General features: G+C 32.8%; 2 protein-coding genes across 2 annotated transcripts; both read right to left on the bottom strand.

Moving 5' to 3' along the window:
• Positions 1-11,322: 11,322 nt before the first annotated feature.
• On the bottom strand, positions 11,323-11,937 carry LOC138342060 (uncharacterized). Its single transcript, XM_069294243.1, has one exon. The coding sequence runs from the start codon at positions 11,935-11,937 to the stop codon at positions 11,323-11,325; it is 615 nt and encodes a 204-aa protein (XP_069150344.1).
• A 6,722-nt stretch (positions 11,938-18,659) lies between these two features.
• Positions 18,660-19,367, bottom strand: LOC101251731 (dirigent protein 22-like). The gene has a single exon (XM_004231550.4). It carries the CDS (start codon positions 19,311-19,313, stop codon positions 18,738-18,740), a length of 576 nt encoding a protein of 191 aa, XP_004231598.2. The 5' UTR covers positions 19,314-19,367; the 3' UTR covers positions 18,660-18,737.
• Between the last annotated feature and the right edge of the window lie 5,070 nt (positions 19,368-24,437).

Raw genomic sequence — 24,437 nt, 5'->3', positions numbered from 1 at the left:
ACTTTTCCAGATTTTCTTTCTTTCCAAAAACAACTCTTTCTAAATCTACTTCGTTTTATTTCATTCAAATAGCAAGATGATACAATGAAATTATGACAATCGGAATTGGCGTTCAAGGTATAGTACATTCTACTTCAGTTTGATTTTGCGCATGTATGACTTAAAAATTACTTCTGTTTTAAATTGATTCTTCAAATTATATAATTAGAAACACCATGTAAGGTTAATAGATAATGTTGTTTTTTAATTAGTACCAATAAATTAAGACATCTTTTGGTTGTTTCTTTTGTGTGTTTTTGATGTGAAATTGAGTTGCTTCCTTCTTTTAGATCTCAAATAAGAGTAATTAGCTCAATAGGACATTCAATTATGAGAAATTTGTAACAATAAAGTCGCTCAATTTAGTACCTTTTTTTCTTATGAAATCACTCAAATAAATTTTCGTTAAATGAAATAGTATAAACTTAAAATTATTTTTAAAAAAATGACTAGTTTTTTAATTAAAAAAATGCCACATGGCTTCCAAAAAAAACAAAAAAGAAATTGCATGATTTTAGAGGGAGATCTGTGTAACATCTCACCAATTTGAATTAGCTAGGAATAAGTAAAGAAACTAAAATATTATTTTTTGGAAAGAAAAAAAGGAAAAAAATTTGGAAAATTGTCTAAGTTAAGAAGTGAATTTTGGTCATTTTCAAACAGTCATAACTCATTGCTCAGGATGAGTTAGAGGTAGTTCTTCATATGGTTGGAAATTCCTTAGAGAGATCTTTCTAAAGCCGCCGAGTTTGTGTATTTTTTGATATCATATGAGGGAGATATGCCTATCGGAAGTTGAGATGTTGAAGTAAGAAAAGTCCCAATCCGAATTTAAGGAAGGGTAAACTAGTCTTTTCACCAATTGATTTCCTATTTCCTTTTAGAGATTTATTTGGGGTAAAAACAAGTTTTAGTTCAGATTAGAAAATTAAATTTTACTCTTAGGGCTTGGAGAAGAGAGAAAAGTAGAAGAAAAGGGAGAAAAGTGAAGGATTCGTCAAGAACGCCAAGATTTTGCGAGTGGAATTCGTCGAGGGTGATCCCTATCGAGGTATCTGAGATCTTTTGTGTTGGATTAAATCATCCACATACCAAACTTGTTTCAATTCAGTGGTTTTAGAATTGTTTACATGTTAAGAAATGAGTTATTGATGAATCTTGTCGAATTCCTGTTGGTTGAGTTGTTTGAATTTCCACTGATGTTTGATTCGTAATTTTTGAGTTGTTTTTCGAGTTAGATCAATTGGCTATTGGAGGTATTAATGATCCTAAGGGTTTGAGAAAAGAACTATTGAGGTTTAGAGGATTTAAGATCAGAAAACGAGTTGAAAAACTCGTCAGACTCACCTAGCAGGGCCAGGCGCGTTGCGCTCCCATAGAGCCAGGAAGGTTAGGTTGGCGTGCCTGTAGTGCGCCAACATGAGCCCCAGTCATTTGGGGCTGGTGCGGCGCCCCTCGGATGCGTCAGAATCGGCATTTTTTGCCCAATTTTCATAATTTAGTTTTTTTTAAGTCAACACTCTCTAGTGATTCTAATTGCTTCAAATGATTTTTAAACACCTAAGAATCACCAAAAACACGCATCATAACCTTGAATTCATAATTTCATTAAAGAAATGTTAAGATTAAAGTGAAAGGAGTAAAGAAGTAAGTCAAAGCAAAGTTCTTAAAGTTTGAAGAGTCTTTATTAAACATTTTAACTACATTTAAAGACTCAAGTTTCGAGTTAATTAAAGAGTAGAGAGTTGAAGATCTTCCTTCAAAGAAATATAAGGGAACTAAGTATTCCCTAAGAGTTGAGTTCATTTCTCAAAAGTTATAAGGAAACTAAGTATTCCTAAGAGTTTATAAATGTTTTCACATTTAAGTTAAGAGGAAACTAAGAGATCCAAAAAACTTTTGAATAAGAAAAAGGGAACATTGATTCCAAGAGAGCTTTTTAAAGCTAAGTGTTGAGTAATTATCTCAAACCAAGGAAAGAAGTTGTTTTAAAAACACATGAGCTAAAGTATTTTTTTGGAGCAGTATTGAGCACCGATCTGGGGATGAGAGTTCATATTAACTCAAGTCTTCATGAAAACCATGTAGCCATCATGGGTATTAACGGGTCATACTTTTTAGATGATTATGTAAGTTAAGCTAGTGGATCCACTAAGTTAAGTAGTTCTACGCGACGGTAAAGTATAGGACAGTTCTGGCAGCGTGGGCAAGACATCGTATCACCACTTAGGCTCATAGTGGTGGTTGTGGGTTAGAGAATATCCCATATAAACTATATTACTTCATATATAAGTAAAGTGAAGTTCTGTTACTGCATTTTTTTAACGAATTAAGTGTTTACATTGTTGTATAAGCTTTTAATATATTGCATGTGTCTTGTTATTTTATATCAAGTCAAGTTATTCATGAATTGACAGAGTCAAGGTAAATGTTCCTTCTTACTCTTTTCAAGCATAAGTTGTCGTTAGCATTCCAATTCGCATACTCGTTCATTCAATGTACTGATGTCAGTTGGCCTGCATTGTATTATGATGCAAACGCAGGTAACCAGGATCAGCATCATCCAACACCTTGTTGATCCAGCTGAGCACTCGGAGTCACATTATAAAGGCTTCATAGACAGTTAGACAGTTTAGTTCTAAGTCTCTTAGTTGTATTGCAGATGTTTTGCTATGAGACTCTAGTGTCATTTTGGCCATGTTATTTAATCCAAGTTATTTTATGAGAATGATTTCTTATATTGAGTTAAGTATTCCACTAATTTAAGTAAGCCAGACCAAGGATCCGCTCAAGGCCAACAATGATTATTGAGTGTCGGCTACGTCCAACGTGTAGGCTCGGGGAGTAATAATCCTTGTATACATGAAAAGTTGTTTCACATATATATATGTTTTGTCTTTAAAGTATTGATATTTTATATTTTTCACATTGATTTTTCTTTCTCTTTAGAATTTAAAAATATTTCTCTTTAATATAGGACAATCAAATTTGATTTAGAAATATTTCATAACATGGAGAAATTTAAATTTGAATACCAACATATAATGAACAATCAAGTTACTTTTGGTTGTTTTAATTAGTACCAATTAATTAAGACCTCTTTTGGTTTAATGCTGTGTTTTTTGATGTGAAATTGAGTTGTTTCCTTCATTCTAGATCTCAAATAAGATTAATTAACTCATTCAATAATGAGAAATTATGTAACAATAAATTCACTTAATTTAGTACAATTTTATTGTAAAATCACTCAATCAAATTTATATAATAATTAATAATAGTATCTGACGTGATAAATAAATTACTTTTTATGTCGTAAAAAGATAAATTCGACATACAAAACAAAGTTAAAGAAGACCTTATCATAAAGATATAAAACAAATTATATATTTTTTTATGTTTAGCTTTGCTTATATTACAATTAGAGAGATAGAATTGTAGAAGAGCTCAGAAACTTGATCAATTTGAAATGAACAAAGAATTGTGATATATTGTTGTACTCAACTTTTTAATTAACCAATGGTATAAGTAATTTATTATTAAGATAAATATTTTAAAATTATTATGAGAAAAAATAAAAAATGAAGAAATTATTTTGTTTACTTGAAATCTCTTCATTGAAGATAAATAACTAAAAGATTTTATATTTTATTTTGAGGAAGTGTTACAAACACATTCTCTTAACTAATACATTATTTTTATTTTTAATCATGGCATATTTTTGAAATGTTTGTATAAGAAATATATATTTATTGTACTTTTTTTTATAAAAAATATTATTTGATTATCATGCGTATGTATTTATATGAATTTGCTCCTTTGATTATATAAAATGTATGTTATTAAGGACATTGCAATGAGAATAAGAAGATAATATGTTTTTATAAAATCAAAACGGTGCAAAGAATTTAAATAATTAAATATTTTTCAATAATCTATACGCGAGCACGTAAGATAAAATAATGAAAAAGAAGAAGGAGTTCCATTTTCTAAAGCTAAAATCAGATAAAATGGTTGTCAATGGGACTTGAACCCATGAGACATAGGGCATTTCTTGAACAACATTTCCACTAAGACAAGTTTGTCCTTTCTTTTTCTGGGTTTCATTTTAATATATATAGAAATAAAATCAGAATTTATGTTATATGTACAGTACTGTAATTTTTTGACGAGGAGGTTAGGGTGAAACCCCTAGGCTCCACCTAGGTCTGCACGTGATTTGAATCATCATTTAGACTAAAATGCACACTACTTAGGAATTTTTAGTTTTAGTATAATTTTTTATACAACAGAGAAATTCAAGCACACCCCAATCTGAAACAATCATCAAATGATTAATCGATTTTTTGATTTATTCAGACTTCAGCCTGTTCACTGCTCATAGCTTTCACTATAGTAAATTTAGTATAACTTACCTAAATCTCCTAGTGCAAGACCCTAAATTACACAACCTTTAAAAATTAATCATTTTGATACATAAGTTTCCTCCGGATACATTATGTATAATACATTATAAACTTGTTTGTTGAGCTTAATATGAAATATTAATGTAAAATTAATTTTCTTTCTCACAAATCACACAAAATTGATTTTCTTTTCTCACAAATCATGTAGAACTAATTTTCTTTTCCCACAAATCACGCTGATGGATTGATATCATTCCATTCCAATCTGTAACAGCTTCACAAGTTTTAAAAATCAAATTTTCATCTTCTCTATTAATTCAAGATTTGAATTTCAAATCCACCATTGTAGAAGATTGAAAAAACGATTACGATTTCAAATCATCAATTCAAAATTATCGAGTAATTTAAATTCAATGTATCACGCAAAACTGATTGGACAACCTTGACTGCTGCTAACATTGCTAAAAAGATTCTTTTGTCAGCTAGTAAGTTTCTACTCCCCTTTTCAATTTTTGTTGTTAAATTTTAAATTGATTTTAGAAAAGTTGTTTAATTTCTTATTCAAATAAAATTGAAGTATTTGGGTAAAAAAACTTGATGAAATCAAGATACAAAATTGGGAAACAATCACCATAAATTGATATAACGAATGATTCCCCTATTATTGGTCTTGCTATGGAAAAGTGAATTACTTGATGTAATACTTGGTTAAATAGGGGTTATTCTTGGATCTTGTGAGGATTTATTGAGGGGACAACTTAAGACTTTGTTGCAAAAGGTTGAAGAAGACATTTTGTGTTATTGTTTTGATGTGAACATGTAAGTCATGATACATTAGTGATAAAAAATGTGTGTGTATAGTAATTTTGTATCAATGTATTATGATGTGGTCATTATTTTGTATCTGGATTATTTTGTATTTATGGATTATGATGTGGTCATTATTTTGTATCTGGATGTGATTTATATAAAAATGTATCAACATAATATATTGTATATGATATATTAACAATTGAGATGGATCAAGTACATTTTAAATATCGAGTGTGTATCACAAATTTGTATAAATGTATCAGATTATTATTGTGTATATTATACATATAAATAGTGTAACAATAAGATATGTATATTACTTGTTTTGATTAAAACTATTGTGGATGATACATTAAATATATATCAATCTTAAATTTTTTTGAACGTTTGTAGCATTGGTTATTGTAATGTATCTCGTACGTGTTATAAGATAATTACAAAATTGTGTTGTTATGTGTTAGTTTGATGCTGGAAGAAGAAACATTGTTTTCCATACGCAAAAAATATTTAGTTATGGTAGATTTCAACTAGACCAGATATATTGTGGACGTGTCGTCATACCCTTTTTGCGCAGCGAGGCGGTAGAGTTTTTCCAATTGAAATGACATTATTGATTTAGCGATTATTTTATTATTCAGAGTCGTCACTTGGAATTGAGTTATGGTGATCCAAGTCACCATTTTGTTTAATCCCTAATCAAAAGCAAATGACTCTATATTTTGGTCTGCGAACCAGAAATTCGATTAAAAAATTATGTTGACCGAAGGAAAGGTATTAGGCATCCCTCAAGTCCTGTGGTTCTAGCACAATCCATTTTATTGACTTATACTTATTTTTACTATTTTTGTATATATTGTGTCTACATGTCATGATTTACTCATTTTTATTATTTTAATTATTGAAGTTTTAGTAGTGTGAACCTAGATGCGTAACTGCATTCTTGGTCTTGACATATAAAGGCATAACTGCCTTTTCCTATCACAGTTAATAATCTTATTTTTCTTCAGTCTTTATTTTAAATCAATGAAAGTTAATTATATTTTTTTTGGACAAAGTGCGTCACCGCATCCTTCAATCTTTTTTATGTCTCAAGAAAGATGTGTAATAACATTCAATTGAAATTGATATTTCTAACAGGTCATATATCTGTCCTAATGCTTAACTATTGATAGAAAGGTTAAATGTATTATTAGTGACTAAATGATTTTATACTATTTATATTCATGACTACTATTTAAAAAATAAAAATCTAAAATCTTAAACAAATAAAAAAAAATGTTATTATTCTTATTCAATTTTGATATGGATGCATTTACATGTTAGTTTACTTTCAAGTTATGACAAAAGATAATTAAAATAAAATTATATGTAAAAATTTACAACTCTTTCATCTCTTTTTTTTAAAAATAAATATTTTTAATAAAGTTGCCTAATAAACTATTAAAATAATTCTCTTAGACATTTAATTGGTTTTGGATCGGACACAACACATACTTAATTGATAACAACATATGGTACAAAATGAAAAATAATGTATAATAGAACAAATAGGAAATTGAAGAAATCTTGCCCCAGAACAAGAACCAGGTTTTTGTAAGTTGTTTTTAAATAAAGACACAAACACGTATTGAATTAAAAATCTTCCTCACTCAAGGAAGGAAAAACCTCGTTTTATTAATTCAACTACAAGATTTTGTGATTACAACTCAATAATCAAAAGTCTTATCTTTACTACCTCCTCGATTGACTCCAATTGATCTCTCCAAAAGGCCAAACCTACCTTTTGTTATAACTGTTACTAACACTCAACCCTACAAAGAGCCAAACCCACCCTTTTTACAATAAACTGTAAATTACAATCAAAACAAAAAACAAGACAAATAGTTCTACACGATAAAACTTTCTCACTCAAGAATGTTTTAAACGTAGCAATCCTATCAACCTTGAAGACTTCAGTTTGATGAATAATTCTCCCTTGTTCTCTGCGTGAAGTCGTGGGATTCTTCATCAGCAACGTGCTCTTCTTATAGAGTTTCTTTTGCCTTGAATCCTTATCAGATAAGGTAAAGAAGTTATTGTTAAACAAGGATTCCCTTTTAAAGTACAATCCTTATTATATACAACTTTCCTTCCTTACTAATATATTTAAGGTTTTCCTTATTTGTATCAACTTATACCTTTTAATATATTATTTTTGACTTTGACAAATAACTCTATTTTCTTGTTTACTTGGCTGACCCATTTTACTCGATCTTGGACTCGAGCTTGGCTTTTTTTGTTGCGTACATTTGCTACTGATTATTTGCACTTCTTGTCTATCATCAAAACATGAATTATCAATTCTATCATATTCCCCCTTTTTGATGAAGACAAACAAATCTATCTGTGTGATGCATGCAAATACTCTTCAAATACTCTTCCCCCTTTTGACAAATCAAAAAGAGTCCAACAGCGGCTGATCAAAACCAAATATCATCCATAGCAACAATTGAAGCTTAGCCAGTTGAGCATAGCACAGAGTTTAAACAACTAAGAGAACCAGATTCACACAAGATGTTTTTTCAATTTAAAGGTTGTCCAGGCTTGGTTGAGCAGAAGCCAGCATATCCAGAACTCTGTCAACTCTTGCATTGTTAGCAAGTTGCTGCTGCACTAACTGATCCTTCAACCTGTGAATTTCAGCATTTAAAGTGTGGAGTTCAACACGTAACTTTTGGTTTTCTGACTCAAGAGTTGCATATTTTTCTTCAGCTACTTTGAGTTCCCTGAGTAACTGAGCAACAGGACTAGATGTACGTGGAGAAGCATTTGCAACCTGCTCTGACTCCATGGGAATACCACACTCAGCAAGAATGGTTCGAGTGAACATATCTGCACGAGTTAAAATCCTGCCTTCTCCCAATGGTACTTCAAATGCATCAAACACTTCAAAAAACATCAATTATTTTTCATCCATCAAAACTACAAACTTCATGTTTTCTCATTCCCCAAGAATTTCCTCCTTTTTGATGATGAAAAACTATGCATATGTCTATCCACATTATATAATTTCCCCCTTTTGGCATCATTGAAAACCAATAACTAAAGAACTCGAATAACATTCAACGAGTGCAATATCATTTTTAACTCATAGCCACTTGGGCAACACTTTCAAGTACACTTCTGCTAACACAATGGTTTGTTAATCTGAGGATATTAGTCATCTTAAACTCATACACAATTAAGTTCTTCAATGAGAAACGAAATAAACAAATATGTACCAGTTTATGCCCTTAATCAAAAACATATAATATCATGAGTATGAGACAGACATAAGCACATCAAAGAGTCAAAAGAGTATAAAATTTGAGGATAAGGATTGGGACAAAGATTACGAAAGTGAGGAAGAAAGGGATGTTTACTGCCATTGATAATTTTTTCAGTATGCCCATTGTGCACCAGCTTCTTTATTCTGATCAGTTTTCTTAGAATGTGAAATTTCATCAAGAGAAACATGAGATACATCATCACTTTTTTTTTTAACTCTACTCCGTAACATTTTCATTCCTCCATGATTTTCTTCCTTTTTTTTTGATAGCCTTTTTCTTGATGACAACTTTGAAGGAGTACCAACTACCAGTAGGAGATTCATCACATTTTGGTGCACAAAGAGATGTGTTTATCAATAATGAAAGCAAGCAACAATTTATTTCTGTGAGAATTGTTCCCCCTGAGAGACAGACAAGTTATACACTTGGAATGGATGAAATATCAATTTGGAGTTTGTGAAACTGGTTCAGATGTGGGTGGTAAAGCAAGGTTCCCCCTAAATTAAAGCATGAGTGACTTCAATACTGAGATTTTAATCATTAGAGCAGTTTGGGATTGAACGATGCTTATTGTCAAAGAGGGTTCTTGGTGATCTTTATGAAAGTTGAATTTTTGATGATCGACCAGGTTCATTAGTGCTTATGTTTGACCCAAACTCAAGAAATTAATGCATTTGAAAAGGATGGAACATACCTGAGTATTACAGAGAAACCAGGTTCCCCTTTTTTTGTGTTTCTCCGTGATCTACTTAATGGTGTTAGCAAAGAGTAGAGATAACATCCGCAAACTTTCTAAGCATTGTTTGATATGTGACTTGAGTGTGTACCTATTACAGTACGAGGTTGAGTTAGCAGATATTTATTGTATAATTACTCAAGCGTAAGATTATTCTTTTACTAGCCAATTATTAAAGGAAATCATGATAATGCATTAACTTGTTTCGATAACACCATGCTTTGATTGATTTTTCTCAAGTTCTTCATATTCAAGGCTTTCACAAGAATGTCGCATCATCATATTCTCCCAGATCAAATGAATATCAAGATGATTCACAGAGAGCCAACCCTTGTCAATTTTTAATACTTTCCAATGAACAACAAGGATCATGTTCACACAACAAAGTTCCCCCAAAGGTGTGCCATATTCTTACTGTCTCGATTTCTCTAATATTCCCCCAATCTCCAGAACCATAGATAAGTAGTAATTCATGTTGCAGGGGCATCAATGATGGTTAGCTGTGAACCAGGTTCATATGCAGTGTTCCCTAAATTTGCATCATCAAAAATGTTTGATATCATGTCACTTTCTTCAACTTTTTTTTCATTTTTCTCATCCTTTTCAAGGAATAAACTGCCTCCTTGAAATTCAAAGAGCGAGAGGAAATTTTCTACCATTTTTAGCACCATTTTGGAGCATGCACTATTCATGTACCAAGTTGGCCTTTCCCTCTCACCTTCACCTGAAACACTAGTCAAAGATTAGTCTTGGGAACCCGGATTATCTTGGGCCCCTTTATGTGAGTAAAAGGATGAATAAGATTTCTTCTAGCCCATAAAGGCAAATAAGAAAACCTTTTATTTGAAGCATTTTTATGTCGAACCAGGTTCTTAGCCGTATCAGTATTTTCCTTTTTGGTGAACTTAACATTTCTCTGAAAAGCCTCAAATAAAGCTTTACATTGATTCTTTAAATGACCTGAGTTTCCACAATGAGTGCATAAACTTTTAGACATGTGAATAGTGTGTGACACAAAATTATTCTGTTTTTTAAAACCTATCCCACTTCGACTAGTGGTTTGCTTTTCTTGAATCTGAGTTAAAATTTCAGAGGACATGGTCCATCTAAGATTTCTTTCTAGATACATTTTGGTATGATCAACATTTTCTTGTAACAACCTATTCCTTTCTGTTAAAGCTTGATATTTTATGGTTAACAATTTTATGTTTTCTTCTAGAGCTAATTGAAGTTCACTAGCAGAGTTTTTGCCCTTGTGACTTAACTCTGATATTTTAATCTGTTCTTTTAATTTATTTTGAAGAAAGTGATTGTGTTTCTCAAGATTGTTATTGACTTCTCTTAAAGATGCATAGTTTTCCATCACTTGTTCTCTTTCAGAATTAACAGACTGATATGCATCTATAAGAGTACTCAATAAGGACTCTAGTTCCTTTTTAGAATATGATTCAATATTTACTTTGATGTGATGAAAACTTACCTTGCTTTGATTATCATCATCTTCAGAATCTTTTTCAGCAATGAGTGCAAGAAAATCATATTTATTTGATTATTCTATTGCAAGTAGTGACTGATTTTCGAACCCTCCATCCTCAAATTCTTCTTCAGATAAGTCCCCCATAGCGGCAAAGACTCTTCTCATTGAAAGATCCGCTTCTTGATTGGTCATTCTTCTGTTTGTGGAAATGTACTTATCATTCTTGATGTCTTTGCCCTTCTCAAAGTTTGCCTTTTTCTGCTCTAAAGCCCAAAGTGGACAGAATTTGATGAAGTGATCTGGGCTCCCACACTTATGACAAACCTGTTCTTTAGTGTTTTCAAATGGTTTTTGAGAAGTTTTCTTTTGAAAGGCCTGCCCTCTCTTTAGCATTCTGGTGAACCTTTTGGTTATGAGGGCAATATTTTCATCTTCAAAATCATTTAATGTAGTAGCCTTTAGAACCAGGTTCCTTTCCTTCTTTTTTCCTCCAATTTCCTTTTCTTTGTTTTTCTTGAGTTCGTATGTGATGAGATTACCAATCAACTAATCCATGGCCAGTGAGTCTAGGTCGCGGGCTTCAGTGATAGCCTCGACTTTACTTTCCCAAGTTTCAGGAAGGACACTCAAGAGTTTCCTTACTGCCTTTCCATTAGGAACTATCTCTCCCAAGGAGTACATCTCATTGATGATGGAGGTGAACTTGGTGTGCATGTCTTGAATAGTCTCCTCTTTTGCCATCCTGAACAGCTCATATTGCCTGTTCAAGTTATCAATTTTGGACTTCTTGACTTGCGTTGTTCCTTCATGAGCGGTTTGTAGTGTTTCCCATATGGCTTTGGCATCTTGACAGGACGAGATTCGATTGTATTCGTCTGGTCCTATGCCACAGATCAAAATTTTCTTGGCTTTGGCATTGTTTTGGATTGCAAGCTTGTCTTCAGCATTCCATTCTTTTCTTTCCTTTGGGATTTTGGTGATTCCATCAGTTGCGGTTTTCATAGGTATGGTTGGGCCATCTAGAATTACTCCCCACAGATCAGGGTTTTCTCCAATAAGATGGTCCATCATACGATTTTTCCACCATCCATAATATTTGCCATTGAACAGTGGTGGTCGAGTTTGTAAAGCTCCTTCCTGTGGTGTAGGTGGTGCAGCCATTGATCCTTTTCAAGATGTTAGTCTTTTAATGAAAAGACCTGCTCTGAAACCAATTGAAGAAATCTTACCCCAGAACAAGAACCAGGTTCTTGTAAGTTGCTTTTAAGTAAAGACACAAACACGTATTGAATTAAAAACCTTCCTCACTCAAGGAAGGAAAAACCTCGTTTTATTAATTCAACTATAAGATTTTGTGATTACAAATCAATAATCAAAAGTCTTATATCTACTACCTCCTCGATTGACTCCAATCGATCTCTCCAAAAAGGCCAAACCCACCTTTTGTTACAACTCTTACTAACACTCAACCCTACAAAGAGCCAAACCCACCCTTTGTACAATAAACTGTAAATTACAATCAAAACAAAAAACAAGACAAATAGTTCTACACGATAAAACCTTCTCACTCAAGAATGTTTTAAACGTAGCAATCCTATCAACCTTGAAGACTTCAGTTTGATGAATAATTCTCCCTTGTTCTCTGCGTGAAGTCGTGGGATTCTTCATCAGTATCGTGCTCTTCTTATAGAGTTTCTTTTGCCTTGAATCCTTATCAGATAAGGTAAAGAAGTTATTGTTAAACAAGGATTCCCTTTTAAAGTACAATCGTTATTATATACAACTTTCCTTCCTTAATAATATATTTAAGGTTTACCTTATTTGTATCAACTAATACCTTTTAATATATTATTTTTGCCTTTGACAAATAACTCTATTTTCTTGATTACTTGGCTGACCCATTTTACTCGATCTTGGACTCGAGCTTGGCTTCTTTTGCTGCGTACATTTGCTACTGATTATTTGCACTTCTTGTCTATCATCAAAACATGAATTATCAATTCTATCAGAAATATTTCAATATTATTGTATCAAAATTAAACACCTAAATTTCAAGCAAACTTCATGACATTGGAATCAAATATTATATAATCATAAAAATAAAAATACAATAAAAATAAATAGGTACCTCTTGTGAAAATTCAATTCACAAGAAGAAAACAATAATAATAAAGAGCCACGAACTCAAAACCACGAAAGTGAACCTCGACCTCACTTTTGTTTGTGAGTGAAAGAAATATAAAGTGGGGTGATTTTTGATTGCTGATTTTTCTTTTTCTTTTTTGCTATATGTCGTGTGTGATTGTGCTTATACGAAAAGTGTGAGATTTTTTGTCTTTATGTGTTGCTGCTTATTTTTCTTTTTGGTGTAGTGGTGTACTATAGTTATGTGATGTATTGTGCATGTGCAGGGGGGATCTACGTGGACAGATGGGGTGTCACGACACCTAGAGATTTCGGAAAAATGTTGTATATATATGTATAATAATTGAATAAATATTATCATGTCACTCAATAACTAGGATGTAGAACAGCACAATTGGCGAAGAAGATGGTCTGCCACCTAGCCAACTAGGGTTTGAACCTCAGCAACAAACATCTACTTTTTTACTTGCTCCTTTTTTCTTTTTTTTCTTTTATTTTTATTTATTTACTATTCTTTATTAATTCAAATTGATCCCTTTTCATAATTAATATTTAGTTTTTTTCTACTTTCTCTTGCTCTAATTATTAATCTTTTGATATGTGTGTAACACGTTTATCTTTTTTTTTATCAATTAGTGAGTACTGAATTATGAGCTTAAAATAAATATTATGATGAATATATTTAAATGGTAGTTTTAAAAAAAACATAATTTTTAATATTATTAGATTTTTTTAAATTTAAAGGTTCTTTCGATCTTCACCGACGTTCTTGCTAAGTAAAATGACTATGCTAGAACTACAAATTTTATTCTTTTCCTACTATATATCTCCAACAGTACATAATGTCAATGAAAGATGAATATACTATGTTAATACTATTAGATGATTTATACAAACTCAAATTTTAATGTGAATATTTTTTTATCAGTGTTTCGGACATCTAATTTTAAAAAGGAAATAAGAATTGATTTGTTCAATTTTCTCTAATCACAAAATATCTACAAAAAATATTACTAACATGCATATTTGATTGAGTTGTTTAATAATAAAAAAAAAAGCAGAAACTCAAATTATAACCCAAAATTAAAGCAAGCGATCCTTTATCTTACTTAAATTGTTTTGGCACCCCCGACCTCTAAATCCTAGATCCGCCTCTATACATTTGTATGTAGTAGTGTAGTAGTGTAGTAGTATGTTTTCAAACACAGATTGACACAATAACAATAGGTAACAACTGAATTGAACAGATGAGAAGCCAAACACTTTAGAAATGGGACGAGGGCATATAGTCTCTTCATAACAATTTTCTTAAACTTTCTCTCTCATTTTTCGTCCTTTTAGCTATTTGTTAAGTGGACGGGAGTAACAAACAACCTTTGTGAAAGCATTCCAGTTTTGTTGCTTCTTCTTAACCCAATAACTAGTTGTGTGACATCATATGTGTAGGTATGAACATTGGGTAGAGGCTAGCTCATTACAATACTCATATCCTTAATAAAAACTTTAATTTGTCCTCAAGGTTCGAGTTAAGAACAATGTTAGAACCACGCTCCACACCTATTGTTGCCGAAAAATAGTAGGTGACCTTGTATAGAGTAAGGTTGAAGATTTATACTCCAATCAAAATCACTGTTTGGTGAAAGTTTGTATAGAGCCTTCATGAATATACTGCACATAAAATAAGTTGGAGAACTCGAGGCCATCGTCTTTTGTGCAGCCTTTAAAGTGTTGCCCACTAACCGCTCCAAAATCTTGTAGCAAAACTTTGTTGACACAGTAAATTTGGATATTCCCACCTTATAGGTAGAACCTATTACAATCATGAACTCGGAAATAATTCTAGGATCCCATGTAGAAATAGTCGAATCATTTTTAATTATAGATTTAGCAGATTCAACAGTGGGACGAGAGTAAGAAACTGAGCCAAAAGGCTTAATCAATTGTGTCCAATTACTAGTAACAGAGTGAATACAAACGTCGCATGGTGCAATTGATAAACCTGGAGGCATCCACCAGAGATTATAATGAACAAATTTGCACTAAAATCATAAGGGAATTGATTTGAAGTACATTGATCACTGGGTCATAGAATCAAAATGGCAGACAATTATTTAATGATCTCCTTAAAATAATCAATAATCACGAAAGAATAACATCTTGTGAAGTAGAAAATATGGTAAGCATACTAGAAACAGAGTCAAATAGAAATTCTAATTTAAATCAAGCAGGTGGAAATCGATACAAGGATGATGAAAGTTTCGTAGGAATGAGTTCACTTAAATAAGAAAAATATACCCATTGGTGGAACTACAAGTTGAGAGGATACAAGGGACTGCAAACAACATTTCATCAAACTTTACAAGTTTACTGGAATCACATTCTAAAGACCCGAACCGTCGTTAATTGGGAAAACCAAAAAAAATGAGGAAATAGCTGGGCCACTGTCCAGCTAGAGCGGGCTCGATACCGCTAGGCGCCTGCGCAACAAGGGGGTAATGGGCGCTAGAGCGGGATAGGCGAGACAGAATGTAATAACGCGAAATCCTATTCTTTCTTCTTCCTAAATACCTAGATTAGTCCTAAAACACCCTAGAAACACCCAGAAAGCTGATCCAAGTTTCGGAAAGAGAGAGGGAGAGATTTCTAGCGTAAAATGTTGATGGATTGTGGAATTCCAGCCAAGATCACCGTCACAAGGCTCGAAAAACAGAAACTGAAGTCAATAATGCCATGCAATTGCTTGATAACCTAAATAGGCTAGATTTTTACGAATTAATTAGTTATAAATTTGTGTTCACTGCGTAATATATGTAAATCAGCAGTAGAATTATGCATAAGCCCTCGTGCACCGAACGAAATATGGTTAATCCCTAGGAAGAAGCCTTAGATGATGATCTAGGGTTATGTATGATTTAATGCTTACATGTAGTTCGGTGGTGAGGGTTGTGTTTGTCATTGAAAGTGGTATATTTGTTCTTGCGTTATTGTAAATTGTGTATGAATGGGAACGAAACTTGTTGATCTCACCTAATGTGAATGGGTATGAACTAAGAATTGTTTGCTATGAATCACCTATTATTGTATGATTGTGATGATAGACTTGTGATTGTGATTGTGGTGTGTTTAATGGATTGGTTGCCACGTTCCGGCATAACTGAATGGGATCGGTTGCCACGTTCCGACATAACTGAATGGGATCGGTTGCCACGTTCCGACATAGTTATGGATCGGGTACTACGTTTTGGTATGCTAAAAGATTGGATTTGAGTTCCATCAGAGAACCAATGATATAATATAATTGTGTACATGGAGAATGTGAATTTGAACATAGTTCGTAAAGATAATATAATTGATGTTGTATTTCACGGAGTTGTGTTATGGTTATGAGGTCTTATGCTTGATTGTTCTTCTATATTGAGTAGACTTGGTGTTTATATTGATGAAAGGTGATACAGAGGTGGGGCAGTCGACATTCAGAGAATTGTTAATGTACGAGTAAGGGAGTCGTGTGTTGTAATAGTAAGGAGTGGGATTAGTGTATGTGTTGTAGTTTTGGGATTATCTATGTGTTAGAATAATTAGGCTATGATCAAGAACCTAATAAGTAGGATGACCAGAAAGGGGTTAGTAGTTAGACTGCTAGTGTGATCCGTTGGTATCTTGAGAGAGGGAAAGGAGGAGAAGCGAGTGGTTTTAATTCATGATCTACTTGTTGGTTTCTTGTGTTATGCGGTGGGCGTCGGGTTGACCGATGATGTCTACCAGTACGTGGGTTCGTATTGATACTCTTACTATGTCTCTTGACATAGTCTGGTTGCAGGATCGGTGATGTTTCATTAGGTGAAGACGAAATAAATCTCCCCCGGCTTTTTTTCCTTTTGCGTGGTGGGAGCTGTGTCATTTATTGTATTGTCCAAATTTTAGTCTTAGTAGCTCATGCACCTATTTAGACTAGATACTTAGGGGTGTTAATTACTTTACAAGTCCTAACCCATTTGTGTTAAACATCCTTATTTATAATATTTCGTAGTATATTTTCTTTTATTTATTTCTGTTATTTAAATTTCTGCATGTTTAAACTATTGGGATAAGAGGGTTTTACTACTAAGGTGTTAGAGTGGGTGTCCCCACGACCCGGTGGGTTGGATCGCGAGACACACCTAACTGTGGATATCAAAAGACAAGGTAGGATCCCCCTTATCGTCGTAAGATGAGTCTACATCTAGAGGAACCAGATATTCAACAACTAACTAGGAGAAAGCGTGCAGTGCACATTGGACATTGTCGACTTTGCAAAGTATAGAAGAGAAGTTCTCGTCCAACTTCCACATCATATCAAGGGTGTTGTCATTGTCATTGATTATGTTAGAGTCATTACTAAAATACAGGGCTAATTTCCTTGTGAAGTGTTTCAGTCAAAAATTGTTTGTTGCGATACAACCATTGGAACCAATTATAAGCAGCACCATCGAGATAAAGGGGAGCAAGAGGTAGCCATTACTTTTCTGAGAAACCAAGAAATGTGAATACTGATCCGCCCTAAAAATTCACCTAGTTGGATTGTCACTGCTAAATCTATCGAGTACCATCAATGCTATTGGAGTATGAGATGAAAGAACCAATGTAATGAACCCAATTTTCAGCAGAAACTCATAAATATATTGCAATTACACATAAATTTATGCCATTACACAATAGGATTACAACAGAAATTCTGAAAAATAACAAAAGGTAGAGACTGAATTAAAGGATAGTAAGAACTAGAAGAGATGTGAAGCCATATACTTAGAAAGAAGACAACGGCATATAGACTTTTCATAACAAGTATTTGATTTTTTTAAGAGGAAAAAGGGGAGGTGATTACAATATGGGGGAACGAACCTTAACCAATAACGTGAAAGTTCAGGTAGCCAACCAACTAATTTACTAAAATTCCTCACTTCCCTTTTTCCAAAGTGTGAGAAATTGAAGTAGCTCTTTCTTTGTGATACAACCATTCATTGCAGATTGAGTTGAGCAAATTGTTATTATCATATCAATTTGAACAACAACCATACTAAATTATCTAATAAATAGAGACGTTCACCTTCAGACTGTGGCGAAGCCAAAATTTTAAATAAGGGGGTTTAAAATTCGTAGAAATAGACACCCGGAGTAGTCGAAGAGGGTTCAAGATCTACTATATACATAACATATTATTTTAACCATATATAAATAGTATAATTTTCCGTCGAAAGGGGTTCAGATGAACCCTCTTGTACCAAGGTGGCTCAGCCCCTGCCTTCAGGTTTTGATTCAAATTTATGAGATTCATCTACATATTTTCTAACAAACAAATATCGAGTATTTGTGTGATTTGTTAATGAGTTTGAATTCAACAAAGCTATTGGCGTTTGAGGTACAACTACAACAATAACACATATAAATTTGTTTCATCCTATGATAAAGTAATCCAAAACTCAGGATATTAAATTTCTTAAGAACAAACAACGAATTCAGTGGTCTCAATTTATATAAAGTTTCTTTTTTTTTTGTTTTCAGTTTGTTTCAAAATCTGGTTTTCCTGTTTTTAATACAGAGTAGCAACAAAGTTTTTCATATGAAAATATTTGTGTTAGATTTACTTATCCTCACTTTATCTTTTCCCATAATTATGATAATGATGCTGAGTACTAAATAATTAAGAATATTTTTTTAGAAAAATCTCAAATGTTAGTAAATATGATTAACATGTAGCTTTCTTTATTATACAAATTCACATTATTGGAAAGTCCACAGGCCACGATCAAGAACACATAATGAACAAAAGAGTAACTTCAATAATGCAAAACCACAACATGGTATTCAACTATTGCATTTTGTGTGGTGTTATCAACTTGGTAGGTTTTCGCGGTGGCGATGCCTTTTGCTAGCCTAAAAACACCGGAACCACCAACAATTGGCATCTCTCGATACTCGTGAAATACCTGATTGTGCCCAAGGATACTAAGCGTGCTACCATTGTACTTACCATTTGTGAACACAAGGTTGAGAGTCATAAGAAGGCCTATATCTTCAAACGAAGCTGAGCCATAAATCCCTTGGGCTCGGCCTATTATTTTGGAGTTGGGCTCGGGGTTAACCGTCAACGAATTGTCCATCATCCTTACCAAGCCAAAAAATGTTGGTGATTGAAATGTATTATTGGCTTGCGCTATTTGGATTGCTGATGGACTCTTTGCAGTCACAATATCATGAAAGTAAAAGTGAAGTTTGGTCATTTTTGTTTTTGCATGGGGAAGGTTCTTGAACCATTTGTCCACTCCTTTAGGACTTTGATCAAGCCCATGAGTTGAAGGCAATATTATTGTTATTGCTAAAAACAAGAAAGAAATCAACAAAAATTTCTCCATTTTCTTTCAAATGAACTTGGTTGTTGAATCAAATAATATATAGATATGGAAACAAATAAATATTAGGATAGTCTTGAGAAAATGTGAGAGAGGCAGGAAACAATTAAAAAGATTCTTCTAATGTTTATGTAATTAGTTTTAGGTTCATGCACTAAACAATGGAGTATTTGGATTATAAAATTTTTGCATGTTGTAGCATTAAACTCGTAAACAGCTCAGCAATGACCAAATAAGGAAAAACAACCCGGAATTTTTGGGATTGAGTTTGAGGATGTTAATGCTGAGGATTGTATCTGGCTTTTATAATTGGTAAAATATTATACTCCTCCTATTCACATTATTTATCCTACTTTCCCAATTTATATGTATTAAAAGAATATATCTTTCCTTTTTGTAGAAATAAAGGAATTTCAGAAGCGAAAAGAAAGTTTGATATATTCTGAGATTTTTTCTTATATAGTCTATATCTATGAGAGATGTTGGTTTACATTGGTATCTATAATATAATTTGAATTTCTCAAGAGCAACAAAGAAAAACAACAAAGCACAACAATTAATGAAAAATGACCTAAAAGTATCTGAATTATACTCAAATCCTAAACCTCGGGCCATTGCCATGACCACCCCACCTAAACCTTTTACCATTAATTCAAGTCAAAATCCTCCCCTAAGATAATCACAATAGATTCTAAGGCTTAAGAATCGAACTACAAGTTAGGGGAGTAATTAACTTATAATACGAAGTGATAAATGGTACATTGATCACTATTGATGAAATAAGATATACCTTCTCATCTCCCTTCTAAACACATTTTAGCTAAATTCTCAGAATTTATATGTTGGATGTTATCTTGTTCACCTAAGCTCCTAGATTAAGGACTAAGAAGAATCATAATTAAGACTAGATCAATTTCATTTCATCGTTAACATAGTTTTTGCTCTTTTTTGATTGACATAATACATAAATGTGCCTTTTAACTTGGCTTCAAATCACATTTATGCCTTCAAGTTTGGATGTGCACAAATAGACACTTAACTTGTATAAAGTTGCACAAATAGACACACATGTCATCCTACATGTCATTTTTTGTCCTACGTGGTGTCCTACGTGTATTGTGTCATGTAGGAATCATGGGTTTATTTATTTAAAAGTTGGATAGTTAAAATGCCTGTTTGTGCATTATGAAAGTTGAAGGTCAAAGTTAAAATTTGAAGCCAAGTTTAGGGTCCAATATATGTATTATGTCTTCTTAATTTATGGTTTATTATTTATTTTATGGAAAATGCACAAGTATCCCCTAGACTATGATCGAAATCCCAGAGACACATCTTAACTATTATAAGGTCTTATTATCCCCATGAACTTTTTTTTTTGTAATTTTATGCACCTTTTTGGCTTACGTGACATTCAAATATCTCTCACGCGCCTCAATTGCGTGGAGTCACGGAGTGTGCTACGTAAGAAAAAAGGTGTATAAAATTACAAAATAAAATAAAATTCAGAGGGTAATAGGACCTTAGTTTAGTTAACATGTGTCTCTGGAATTTGGTCATGATTTGGGGGGTACTTGTGCATTTTCCCTTTATTTTATTTTAGTTAGTTTAAAGTTACAATCTTTTAGCTTTATTACTTAGAGCCTGTTTGACTGAGCTTTTAAGTTGCTCAAACTGACTTAAAAGTTAGTTTTTGACTTATTAAAGTGTTTGACAATTATCAAAGTGATTTATTTTAAGTAAAAAAAATGACTTATTTTAAGACAAAAGTTAAAAGCTAGGTAAGGGGTGTTTTTTTTTTTAATTTAAAAGCTCTTTATGTTGATCACATATATTACCTTTTTGTCCTTAAGTTAAGTGTTTTATACAATATTGTTTTAACCCTAACATCTCTTTCTCCAATTTTCAAATTTATATTCCTCTTATAATATAACTTGTGAGATGATAAAGAAATATGTGAATGATAGACAATTACTATAACTTATGAATATAACTAAAATAAATCTTAAATCTTTCCTTTGATTTATTCAAATTATATATTTTAAAAAATCTACAATAAGTTGCGCATACAAAATTAACTTGAATAATAAATTTATATTCCTCTTATAAATAATTTGTTATGATAAAGAAATATGTTAATGATAGGAAAATATTATGGATGTAAAATATAAATAAATTTTGTTTTGATTTTTTTAAGTATAAAAACCTTAAATTAATCAACTTTTTATCATGTTTTGGATAAAAAAAAAAGTGTTTACCAACACTTATTTACCAAACATATGTCAACTTGTTTTTCAACTGCAACATTTTTATCCTAACACATGTACTTATTTTAAAAATAAGTTCTAACACTTTAAAAAATTATTTTTTTAAGCCAATCCAAACGGGCTCTTGAACAAGTATACATGGAGAAGAGGCGAGCTAAAAGAGTGGACATGGAGAAGGTGGATTTGGTGCAAGGGATTTCTTCCTAAGCACAACTTCATTTGTTGGTTAGCCCTTCATAGAAGATCACTTACCAAAGAGAAGGGGGGTCTGCCACGATGATAAATGCCAACTATGTATGTGGGGATGTACCAGAAACAGTGGAGCACATTTATTTTGACTGTCCGTTGTCAAAAAGATGCATACTCGAAATACTTTAGTGGCTTGGAAAGGAAAGAGACAACTGGATACAGAGGAATATGGAGAAGGTCGGATACTGACAGCATTAGCGGCTGTGGTGTATCGGATACGAAAGGCACGGAACTCTTCCTTATGGGATAAAAGCATCCCACCACCATGGCGGATTATGGAACAACTTTCTTGGGCAGGAAACAAGGAAGAACACACAGGGAATGGATAGAGACATATTTGAGTAAAGTACAAACTTATATAGAAGTAGGAGACAAGTAGATTTAATTCTGTTTGGTGCTAAGAGTATGTAAAGACAGGGCTAGTTGTGGGGATTAATACAATTTTTTTTAATCTCTTAATTAATAAGAGTCTAATTTAAATTAATAGTTAATCATTACGCTTGTGTGTGTGTTTTGAAGTAACAAGTATCTCTCTCAGCCGTAGTCGAACGAAGTACTCATATTCATAGAGGTCCCGGGTTCAGAGCACTCGAAATTGTTATGCTAATTGGCCCTCCTAGCTCTTGAATCAATAGACCGAATATCAGGCTACAACTGCACATGTAAGGCCAAAATTCAACTATTTCCAAAAGATTCGCGATCCTGAGAAAATGAGAGTCTTCGTGGGTCCGAGTTCCTTTGAAGCTGCTCCCTAACAACGTAACACCAGACACATCAGGTTCATTTACTTTGTTATTGCAATTCAATACCATATTTATTGTTCCTTCTACTTTGTTTCACGTTAAATTAAGAGAACTACAAATTTACAAATAACCTATTTTGGTCATATCAATTCGAGTATTCTTGAGCCAGGTCTATAATTCAACTGTCACATTTTAAGGGTAACAATACTCTTTCTGTTTCATAAAGAATGATCTATTTTGAATAAACATGGAATTTAAGAAAGTAAAAAAAAAAATTAAATCTTGTGATTATAAATTAAAGTTATGTCAAATGTATAAAGTTGTTCTTTAATCTTGTGGTCTTAAACATGTCATGTGAAAAGTTAAAATTAAAATGTTACCAAAAAAAAAATCATTCTTTTTAAAACAAACTAAAAAGAAAAGGAGATCAGTTTTTGTAAAAAGCGGAGAGAGTATATGAAGAGTTGTCACTTATTTCTAAATGTGAAAAGTAATTTCAAATTAAAAGTAAGTAGAATCCTTGAATTTAATCAAATTGACATCTACATTTGGCCAGAATAAACATATCGAACAAAGGTAATCATTCGTCACCATTCACTTAGACCCACTAACACACCAAAACCATGTAAGGGAAAAGATATAAATCCACTTTGAACTTGTTTCGAAATAGTTATACACTTAAATTATCATAATGATCTATTAAACATATTTATTATTTAAAAATGATTTTTACTATTCCCTAAATTTGACTTGGAAAAAAATAAAAAAGAAAAGTGTGTTTAACAAAATATAAAGTAAAAAAACAATTAAAAATCTTTTTTTTTACTATCACCCTACCCCTGTTAAGGGTCCAGCCCATTGATGGGTGGCCCATATATTTTGGGCTTTGTTGACTTCTTCTAGAAGTCTTGGGCAGCTGATGTTGGTGCTGGGTTTTTTGTTTTGGAAGAGAAAAAAAGAAATAGAGAGAGGGTTTTGAGAGAGAAAAGGGTTGCTGGTTTTTCTGGACAGCGAGACAAAATTTCAGATTGCAAGAGATCCGACCGTTGGATCGTTCTGAAATTTTCACAGATGGTTCACAACACATAGCACTACATCTTGACCGTTCAGATCGTCAATCAGAGTTCTTGATCGTCTGTTATCGCAGCTGGCGTAACCTGCATTTTTTTGGTGATATTTCTCAATTTCTCTTCTCTTTTGTGTTGGCTCTTATGTATGTTGTTGTTGGTGGGCTGTGACATCCTTGTAGACTGATTTGGGTGTTTTTACCCTCAATTTGCATAATAAGAGAAGAAGAAGGGTGGACTCCTTCAAGTCCCGTGGTTTTTATCCTTCATACCGAAGGGGTTTTCCACGTATAAATCTTGTGTGTCACTTGCGTATTTATAATTCATATTTGCTTGTGATTCAATTGATGTGTTGCTGATTTGAGCTTGGTTAATATAGTGGTGAATTTCTTTTGGTAAATTGGTGAAGTATATTTGGTTGATTGTCTTGAAGTCGATCCTTGTAGGTGTTGTATCCTACTTGTGTTGTTTTGTGACTCCCCTCACAATTGGTATCAGAGCTGAGTGTTAAACCATAGACATGGAGCATGGAAATAACTCTATGGTTAAACTGACATCAACCAATTATTCCATTTGGCGTCCGATGATGGAAGATTTGCTATATTGCAAGGATTTGTTTGATCCAATTGATGTGGATAAAACAAAGAAAGATGACCAGCCCACTAAGCCAGAGAAGATGACAGATAAAGAATGGGAAAAGCTGAAGAGAAAGACCTTGGGGACAATCAGACAGTGGATTGATATTAGCATATTCAATCATGTATCCCAGGAGACTGAGCCGCTTGAGCTATGGAGAAAATTGGA

Source organism: Solanum lycopersicum, chromosome 2, assembly GCF_036512215.1.
Source record: "Solanum lycopersicum chromosome 2, SLM_r2.1".
Taxonomy (NCBI): domain Eukaryota; kingdom Viridiplantae; phylum Streptophyta; class Magnoliopsida; order Solanales; family Solanaceae; genus Solanum; species Solanum lycopersicum.
The sequence above is the reverse complement of the archived record's forward strand: the minus strand, read 5'-3'. Positions and strand labels throughout refer to the sequence as shown.